This window comes from Cyprinodon variegatus, unplaced genomic scaffold, assembly GCF_000732505.1.
Source record: "Cyprinodon variegatus isolate N-32 unplaced genomic scaffold, C_variegatus-1.0 Scaffold113, whole genome shotgun sequence".
NCBI lineage: Eukaryota > Metazoa > Chordata > Actinopteri > Cyprinodontiformes > Cyprinodontidae > Cyprinodon > Cyprinodon variegatus.
Window position 1 is genome coordinate 210,721 of NW_015150566.1, and position 10,086 is coordinate 220,806.

General features: G+C 38.0%; 1 protein-coding gene across 1 annotated transcript in view; it reads right to left on the bottom strand.

Moving 5' to 3' along the window:
• The window catches only part of LOC107085001 (glucagon receptor-like), a 12,231-nt gene extending 2,759 nt beyond the window's left edge, over positions 1-9,472 (bottom strand). Inside the window, exons 1-11 of the mRNA XM_015375100.1 lie at positions 9,372-9,472; positions 9,056-9,166; positions 7,427-7,548; positions 6,036-6,142; positions 4,477-4,633; positions 4,220-4,379; positions 3,858-3,918; positions 3,702-3,771; positions 1,146-1,237; positions 877-1,015; positions 701-742 (exon numbers count right to left, since the gene is read on the bottom strand). Of these exons, the coding sequence (XP_015230586.1) occupies positions 701-742; positions 877-1,015; positions 1,146-1,237; positions 3,702-3,771; positions 3,858-3,918; positions 4,220-4,379; positions 4,477-4,633; positions 6,036-6,142; positions 7,427-7,548; positions 9,056-9,166; positions 9,372-9,399 (1,089 nt within the window). The 5' untranslated portion in view covers positions 9,400-9,472. The remainder of the gene's footprint in view (positions 1-700; positions 743-876; positions 1,016-1,145; positions 1,238-3,701; positions 3,772-3,857; positions 3,919-4,219; positions 4,380-4,476; positions 4,634-6,035; positions 6,143-7,426; positions 7,549-9,055; positions 9,167-9,371) is intronic.
• Positions 9,473-10,086: the final 614 nt, after the last annotated feature.

The window sequence follows — 10,086 nt, forward strand, 5'->3', positions numbered from 1 at the left end:
CATCCATCCATCCATCCATCCATCCATCCATCCATCCATCCATCCATCCATCCATCCATCCATCCATCCATCCATTTTCTTACACGCTTATCCCAAGTGGGGTTGTGGGGTTGCGAGGGGTCCAGCTGTCAATGGGCGAGAGGCGGGGTCCACCCTGGACAGGTCGCCAGTCCATCGCAGGGCAACACAGAGACACACCGCACAAACAACCATTCACACACACACCTATGGGGACTTTAGAGAAGCCAATTAACCTAACAGTCATGTTTTTGGACTGTGGGAGGGAGCCAGAGTACCCGGAGAGAAGCCATGCATGCTCAGGGAGAACATGCAAACTCCCGACTGGTACAGTAGATCGGATAAAGATATCTTTAGGCTCAGCTCTCTCTTCCCAACAACAGACTGGTGCAATGTCATGGTGATAGCCGCACCGCTCCGTCTTTCAAACTCCCACTATATTTTCCTCTCACTCATGATCAGGACTCTAAGATACTGGAAATCCTTAACTTGAGGTAGGAATTCTCCTCCAACCTGAAGGGGACCAGCCAAGTTTTTTCTATCAAGAACCATGTCGTTGGAAAAAGCCATGTTGCTGAAATCAGAAACAACCACCGGTCTTCTTATTCCATCTGACACCTTTATATGACAGCACCTGTTTTCTTTCTCACTTCTGAAATGAAAATAAATAAAGGTCACAAACCTCTTTGTTTGCGTAGCAGTAGAGCACAGACACCAGTAAGCCCTGCAGGTAAAAAAAAAGAATAAAAAATCCTGTTTGGTAGTATCGATGTGGGCTAAGAATTCTTAAAACAAAATGGGTGATTAGATTGTGTCGTTGTAGTGTCCATCATCTTTTTTTTCTTTTCCTGCACCTACCTGAAATGAACTGATAAATAGAGTAAAGAACACTTTTATGTAGCGTAGAACCCCTGTTGTCTGCTCATCTGTGGCAAAGATGAAAATCACCTCATGAATTCCAAACAGAGGAATGAGGGTGAGGGTTGCCTTGGCAAGCCTGGAGGCAAAGGGAGAGAACACATAAAATTAGGCTGCATCTTACACTTTGTTTGGACCAGACTTTTATATTTTGAGGAAGGAATTCAATCAAACTTATCTGTATATTATAAAGTACTTCTGAGACTTACCGCAGTTTATAATCTGGATATCGACTTTGGATGTTGGCTCGTAGTTTGGAAAATATTACCCCCAGGATCTTCATGAAAATCAAAAAGTTGATCTGTTTTTTGAAAAAAAAAAAAAGAAATACAACACAGAGATGGTTATCTTAAGGATTCATTGACATACCTATTACATCTATCATCCAAGCCCCTGAAATCTTCATACTTTGGAACAATTTGACACAAAAATAAATACATTTTACTGTTTTACTAAAATTCTAAGAAATTAGGGAATAATTGTGAGGAAAATGTACATGGCTGTTTAATGTGCAGCCATTATACTTCCTTTAGAACATTTAGGGTGGACGCATTGACTATAAAAAAAAGAAACATCTTAATGTTCTAATCTTACAAAATCATAAATGGGTTTCACCTCCTTAATTTGCCTTTTTTAAGCAAAAACGCATTTCGGCTGCATGCCATCATCAACAGACTTCATGCAAATGAAATGCTGTCTTACTGGAGTTGGTTCTGAAATCTATTTTTGTGTATCTAATTTATTTTTTTTTTTAGCCATCACAATTATTGTTATATCCATCTTAATTCTTTTTATTTGTACAAATATCTATATCCCTCAACAGACTTGCGACCTGTCCAGGGTGTACCCCTCCTCCCACTCATAGCCTGCAAGAGATAAGCACCGGCCTCACTGTGACCCTGATGGAATTAGTGGGAGAAGATGGATGGATAGATGTATAAATATCAGGTTCTACAATATCTAGTTTGTTTTATATTCTTTTTATTATATACAGTGAATATTGTTATCACATCTACACAAATAAATTATTATTCACATTATTCACATACTTGTCTAACCAAAGACAAAAATGCTGTTGATAAATATAAATGTATTTAGATATGTTGCTCTTTTTCAATAATTAAATTATTCATCATCTAGTTAATAAATAACACCACACATTTATATTTAAAACCAGCAAGTTGTATTTGAAATTAAAAAAAGAAACTCATTGGCACTTTAGATCTTATAATGTTACAGTGGAATAAATAAAAAAATGTTTTAGTGCTGAGCTGCAGCAGTGGAATTCAAGAGATGTGCTACAATCAGAGCACAGTATTTTTTCAGACATCTGGAAATGACCGCAGAGCTGTTTACTTTTTGAGAACTTGGCATTAATGTTGATATAAATCAAGTTTGGGATTACCCATGTTTTTTGACCAAAATTCTCACGGGAGAAAAATACGCTTCATCTTGTCTCGTAACCCAGTAAATTAACGATGTGATTAATGTTATGCTTTTGTCATTATTTAGCAACAGATCCTTATTTTCTCTTAGGTGGTCACAAATGAGATGGAGACTGAATTTACTTCTCCCGCAAATTTACATTTGTAAAGCAGAAGCAGCAGTTTCTGTTAGGGACAATCAAGGTGTCATGATCTTGGTACTGATGACTGGCTTAATTCCTCTTTCCATTCACCTGTCTTACTGTGCACAGTTTCTAATCACTGCTTATCTGATGCACCTGCTCCTGCCTCTATTTAAGGAGCTTACATCGATTTATCAGGGCCAGATTATTCTTTTATTTTCTAACCAGTGGTGAAAGTGTTTTTAGAGTTCCTTGGTGTGTCTTTATCCTGATCCTGTTCTGCCTCTCAACTACTGAACCTGTCTGTTCCTGTCTGAACCGTTTGCCTGAACTGTCTTTGGACTTCTGGACTTCTGAGCCTGCCTGCTTCTGTTCTGATCTGTTTTCCTGACCTGGCTTCAGACTCTTGGATCTCTGAGCCTTCCTGTTTTGATCTGTTTGCCTGACCTGTCTTCCGGGGCTGCAGCATCTTGGATACTCTGGGCGGATCTTGTTGTCGTTTCCCACCGGCTGGATCCTAACTCTCCCTCCCCGGTTAATGGAATAAACTTGTAAACCTGCTTAGTGACTCACATTGATAGTCTTCTTCATTAGATTTACGTGATCACTAACCTGCGTCTCTCTCTTGCAGAGTTTACTGCCTCAGACGGCCTAGTCCCTGCTACTGCAGAACTGCAGATCCTTCATTTTTTAATAAATGCTTTTTAAATAATTTCACTGTCTATCTAACCTAAATACTGGGTCCTCTTCTATGAGCTGTGACTCAAGGATAACATAAGTTGTTCATCCATGCAGGTAACAGAAAAAATGTTCTGCCTGAGCGATGTCATGAATTCCATCACTGTTTTCAAATAAAGCTGCCAAGTGCTTCAGTTCAGCTAATTAATAACTCGATTTAATATTTTTTTTTTTACTCATTTAATTATATTCCTTTGTATTTATTAGTTACTTATTTCTGTATTTATTTTTAATTGTCAGAGTTGGTCCTCCATATATAGTAACATGTCACTCTTATTCTGCTCACATAACATTGTAGTTATATGCTTTAATATGTGGGGCTGAAATCTGTCATAATCTATAGGAAGATCAAAGGGTGCTACTTTTTAAAGTATCTGAAAGTGTATATAATGTCAGACGATGACAAATTAAATGTGTCTGAACAAGCAGATGGGAGCTGATCTGTGTGTATCATCATTACGAGCGAGGCTGTAAGAACTGGAAAGCGAATGATCCACCAGTAGTTCATGTTCTCATTAACGGCCCAACATCTGGAAGAGAAAACGCACATACTGTACATTAAGCAGTCTTTATCAGTGGCACACGGAGTGTCGCTCCGACAAAGACTGTCACTCACTCTTTGTTTTCCTTTTGTACCTTCATCACCACCCAGGGTACCACAAACAGGAGAGGGGTACCTGAGCATGACAGAAATGACAAAAAAAAAATCACCTCCAAGAAAACAAAACAAAGCAGAAAAGATGAGCAATGCTGACTAAATGTTTCCATGGTTTGTGTGCACTGACGCCTCTGCTGACATGCACATATGTCACTCTGGTGATGAATGCATTCGCTTTCAAAGCACCTATTTGAATGAACCTTTAATGTAGTTTAATACTGAATTGATGATGAAAAGAAATTCTAACAGATGGTGAAGGAGAACATTTTAGCTGCATGAAACTTCTAAAGATGTGTCAAATCATTAAAAAAGTTACCTACCCCAGCCAAGACAGAGGTAGGGCAGGTATTTGTTGTTGTCAATGAACACACAGGAAATGAGAACAGAGTACAAATATATTGCTTCTCCAAAGAACCAGTAGTGATTGGCCAAGACGCAGTACTGCATCATAACCTGAGCAATCCGGCAGCCGATAGTAGCCTAGTGGAATGGGGGAAAAAAATTATTACCTGAGGGATTTTGCTGGATTTAGGCTTAGCCTACAGATTTTGTGCAGAATTAAGCTTTTGATACCCACCTGATGACTGAGCATTGCAGTTACATCGACATCATTGACAATTTCTCTCCCAAAGTGGCGATCCAGCATAGTGTCCTTTACAATGACGGCCACAGCCCGCAGGATGAAGGACAGAAACAGGTTGGCGTGGATGTAATTTCTGGTACAGTGCAGTTTCCTGTTCACACACATGACATTTGAAATGTGTTAATCAGATTCCAAAATCCAACTCATTTTAGGATATCTTGCTTTTAGATTAAACAGAAAATCACCAAGCTGAAACAAGTTAATCCTTCTTTGTATTATGTGGCAAAAATATATAATAATCTGAGAGAAAAGAATAATTGCCACAATGGAGGTGAGGTATGTTCATTTAATTAAAACTTTCATTCCTGCTCTGATATTTGACAACAGTGCAGTTAGAATGTTTGACAGGTTGTAAAAGCAAAACAAACAAAAAAATCATAGATCAACTCCACCACTTGTCACCTTTTACATTAACAGTTTTCTTTAATGAAACACAGGAAGAAAACATTCTGTTCTATGTTGAGCTGTTCCGCTGTGAAGAGCAGACTACAAGATGCTATAAGAAGCTGCAAAAATGTCTAAAATGCCATAGAGTCCTGAAGCAAGTTCTTATTACAGTTGCGGTTAAACTTCATATCTGTCCAATCAGAAAGAGACAAAATAAGTTGAATTCCACTGGAATGTGTGCAAGCAGATAACCTTGGTTCTATGAGAACGCCATGACTTAATTTTGAAATTTGTCTGAGAGAACATAGAGAAAGCATCCTAAACATCCTTTTTTTAAGCTGTTATTTTCATTACACTGTCACAAGTAAAGACCCACGAAATGAACTCTTCAGACGCATCCCTTTGGGGAGCAGTGGGCTGTCATTGTGCAGCACCTGGGGAGCAGTGTGGGGTTAAGGGTCAGTCCATGGGAGTGGGGGTTGAACTCAGAACATCTGGATTCCAAGTGCAATGCCCTATCCACTAGGCCACACTTTGGGAAGCTTTGCTTCAGCAGGACCAGCTTACCGTCATAGAGTCCATGATGTATCAGGGGGTTTAAAGGAAAATTTAGACAATCAGACAGAAAATTATTCAAACAAATACAGCTACCTTTTTCAAGACTGAAAATGAAATGAAGTCCTGGGTTTGGTTAAAACCAAGATGCTATAGAGTGACCAGAAACAGGCTGGACATGCAAGGAACCTCTAAAACATCCCATAGCTAGTAAATACTAGTAACAGTAACACCATTGGTTCTACTTGCAACTAGAACATGCCGATTATACAGTGCTGCAAAAGGAATCTCAAAACCTAAGCTCCAATGTTTGGCTTTAAACCCAGACTGTGTTTTTCTGATGATCTAGTTGGGCTCAAAAAGATCCATTTTGATGGTACCCAACCATCAGACAGTAGCCTATACCGGCTCAGTTGTAGAACCAAAGCAGCACAATAACTAGCTGGACAGCCTGGACAGCTTTAAGGGAAGGGAAAGTGCATGTTGTGGGTTTACAGAATAAACCTACTAAAATACAGAAGATTACATCTAGTTTATGCAAGACAGCTCACCTAAAGCTCAGGATAATGATTAGAGCCAATAAAAGCGTGGACAGAGACAAGGAATAGCCGACAGTGTACAATGTCCTGAAGCCCACCATCAGCTGTTTGAGCCAAAGCTGTGAAGATAAAGACACATCTAATTAGCGTCAAACTGAATAAAATGATATAGAAAAGAAATAATAAGAGAAAATAGAAATTACATCATGAAACCAGAAGGCCATGATAGTTGTTTATGCAGCATTGTGGAATTCAAATCCAAAATCCAAACACATGTTATTGATATACTGGATAAACTTTGATTTCTCTGATTTATTTTGCATCAAGACATTTCAGAGAACTTAAATACGGTGGCAGATGGAAGCAAATATAAAGGCAATCTCTAAACTCAGTAAAAATGGCAAAAGCACAAGAAGTAGCACTCATGTACGGTAATAATGAATGAGAAAGACTTTACAGCGCAATATTTTAGGCTGGACCAGGGCTCCAGTAAAGACATCAGTGAAATGACCCAAAGAAAGGAGGAAGGAAAGGAAAGAACTGAACATTTCCCTGCATGGCTTCCTTACACAAGTGGCAGAATATTCTACAATAGAACATGCCATATCTGACTTTGTTGAATTCCCCTAGTGTTATGGTGCACTTTAGTTTTGTAATGACATTTTTCAGGTATTAAGTTATATAAGATATTTGATGCATTTTTTTCCTTTTGCTTCTACTGTATGTTTAGTGTCAGCAGCATTTTTCCTCTGCAAAGTTTGCTCTCGTCTGTAAGGTTTTTAACAACAACAACAACAAAAAAAAACTAAACAAAAGAACAGAGCACTAAAAAAAAAACGTTTGATCCTTCAGATGTAAAAGCTTTTTTGCCTTTGTTCTCAAAGATTATTGTGCTGATACATAGTCTGGACCGAAATGCCAAGGCAGGATGATTAGGTGAAGGTAATTTACAGAAAAGTAAAAAAAGAATGATGAACATGCATGACCAACAGCAGGCATGGTGCTTGACATTTCAACAGAGAGGCATCAAAAGCATAAGGGGTGGAAAAACAAGTGAGAGGAATCAGATCCGGCACAGGCAAACTAGTGCGGTTTAAATAATGACTGTGGTGGAGAGCAAAAACAAAAAACCTGGATAAAGCTGAGTAGGGATGCACAGAACAGAGATCAACAACAGAAGCACACAAATGCGGAAAGAACACAAGAATAAACTTGCAAATTAAATGTAAATAAACAAATAGCAAAACATCTAATATTAGAACATTGCAAGACAAAAACACTAGGAAACATCCACTCAAATTATAAACATGACAAAAGATGTTTTTTTTCTTCCTGCAACCCTATATAATAAAAACATATACCGGTATATGTTTTGCAAAGTGTGGTAGAGACCCCAGTTGTACCTCCTGAGACGCCACCTCTTTTTCTTGCTCACACTCGCTGATGTCCCTCCACACATTCCCGCTTCCGTCTGTCTCCCAGAGTCCATTGAAACCACATCGCCTACGCACAGATCCCTGAGACACTAGGTGAAGAATAATTTATAAGGTCATTAGGGGGAGAGTTGCAGTTTGGGGCAGTGGGGAAATATAGAGTGAATAGCCATAATGGGTTGTTTGGCTGAAACTTATGAAAAAAATATATTTTTCTAAGTTTAGAGATATGTGACAGAAAGTTTTTAATACAAAAATTGCTGGTTTTGGAAAAAAAAAAACATTATTGCATGTCATTACACATCAAGCCCCAGTCTGTTGGCATGTTACGAAGTAGGTTTCAAAAGAACTGAAAGGTTTCTGATAAGGACACTGCCTTTGATCAATGTTTGTACCTGATTTTACGAAATGGACCACAAAAGCTTAAAATAAATCCTGCATAAACAAAGCTCCGCCTCCTGCTACAAGGATGCAGACTTGTTTTGACATTTTGCCCAAAACTGTCTTTATCAAATTTTTTCTGGCATAGTATGTGATCTGACTAAAATAATAAACTCCTTCCCTAAATAACAGCAATTATTAAACCACTGTTTAAAAAATAACTGTTTGGAGAAGTTGCTCCTGCAAAATTTACAGACTCCGGCAAAGTTAAAGATAAGGCCATTAAAAAAGCTGTGCTTAAGCATCAAAATAACTTAAATAAAAAGACTACAACTGACACTGCCCTTATCGAGGTGTTCAATGACATTCATATAAATGTGGAAAATACAGTGCTGGTATTACTCTATTAATTGTAGCATTCAACAGCTTTGACTGTGCTATACAACTGGAGCAGAAACAGAACTGGGCTATCTTTTTGGAACAGACAGCAGGCTAGTTTGAATCTACTTGACGAAAAGGGACTTCTTTTATCTACTTATAAAAAATGTTGAACCAAAGGAGGCTGTAATTGGTTTTGAGTCATTTGACTTCCTGATTTTGATGAATTGGTGATGCCGGGTGAGAGAAACCTTATAAGATTGGGTTTTCCTTTGCTCTTAAAGGTATACTGTAGTAGAGGATGCTCTTTTTCTGGGTGGATCGTAAAAATAAGTGGTCCTCCTAATTGTCAATAATTTTGGTGAAATGTTCACGTAAGGCCGTCCTACGTGCTCATCCCCACTTTCACTTAGCGGTGGTGAGTCTGACATTGTGGAAAAATTGCTAATCTTCTTTTGGAAAGTAAGCTTGTATGAGCGATACCAAAAGCAACTTTTAAACAGAGCGTGCACGAGGAGAAATTGGTTTGTGCATGCTCTCGCGTTCCCTCTAAGGAGCAGGTACAAGGTTGTGCATGTGTAGTTTTCTTTAAAAGTGGAATTTTCAAAAATCATCCACTATACCTTTAACTGAAGCTGTAAGGTGTTTTATTTTCCTAATCACATTAGTTCCATTATCAATCTTCACCAAAAATACTTTTTTCTGTCATTTTTCGGCTCTGTAGTAAGGATTTAAAGAGCAATAAACTCTCTCTGACTGAAATACAGATTATAATAGCACACAGGTCAACAGAACGAAAGAGGGCAGACTGATTGTAAAGGGCAGAAAGAATACCCATACCTTTCTCAAACCAGGGCAGGTAGAAAGGACATGAAATGTTGACCATCAAGCCTGCAGGGGTATCTGGCCAGCAGGCATATCTGTCAAATGTCCTGTTGCAAAACAAGCCTTCTAAAAAGATAAAGAAGAAAAATTGTTATGGTTCAAGACATAAAAAAGATGAAAAAGTAAACCCATAACAATTTTTTATTCAATTTCATCAATCCGACTCAAATCAATAATAAACCATTAAATTAATCTACCAGCTGATAAAATGTAGTACATCTGAGCCATAGAGAGGAAGATTATATTCATCATTTTACTTTCTGATTTATACCTTGAGGTAGTGGCTCATTTTTCATCATTTTGATACAGTCTTGTTTATATTGAACCCACTTCAGATAAGTTTCCTCTAAAACTTTCCCGAAGCCAGACTCCAGCTGTAAGAATAAGCAAAGAAGGCAGAGCATCAACACCAACTGAGGGCATCATCTGTAGGAGAAATAAACAACATTTATTCAGAACTAACCTGTGGCAGCATAAAGAACAGCAGACGAATCAAAGCGTTTATATTGTGTGTGCCTCTCATCACTGCAGATTAGGGCGCTCTTTCTTTAGAGGCTGAGAGGAGAAAACATCTGATCAGACAATAACTGATGACTGTTGCACAACTTACAGTAGGTTATTTAAGGGTGTATTAGTCTATTTAGTCTCTATAGTCTACTAATAGTCTATTTAGTCTTCGAAATTCAGTTCTGTATACACTCCTTGTATAAGAAATGACAATAAAATTTGTCTAATTCTACTTGCGCTGCATCAGAAAGGTGAAAACAAGTTTAATTCTTACACCATCAGCACACTTTCAATGCTACTCAAAAATACAGATGTTTTAAAAATTATTGCAGTCCCTTGCAAAGGTAGTTCAGTGTATTTTAGAAAAGTGATAAGCAAAGGATGCATGGTTATAAAAAGTGGGATTCAATTAAAAAAACAAACAAGAAAAAATCTGAAATGTGTGACTTGCTTATTTTTATTGTAGCAAAAAATCTGAA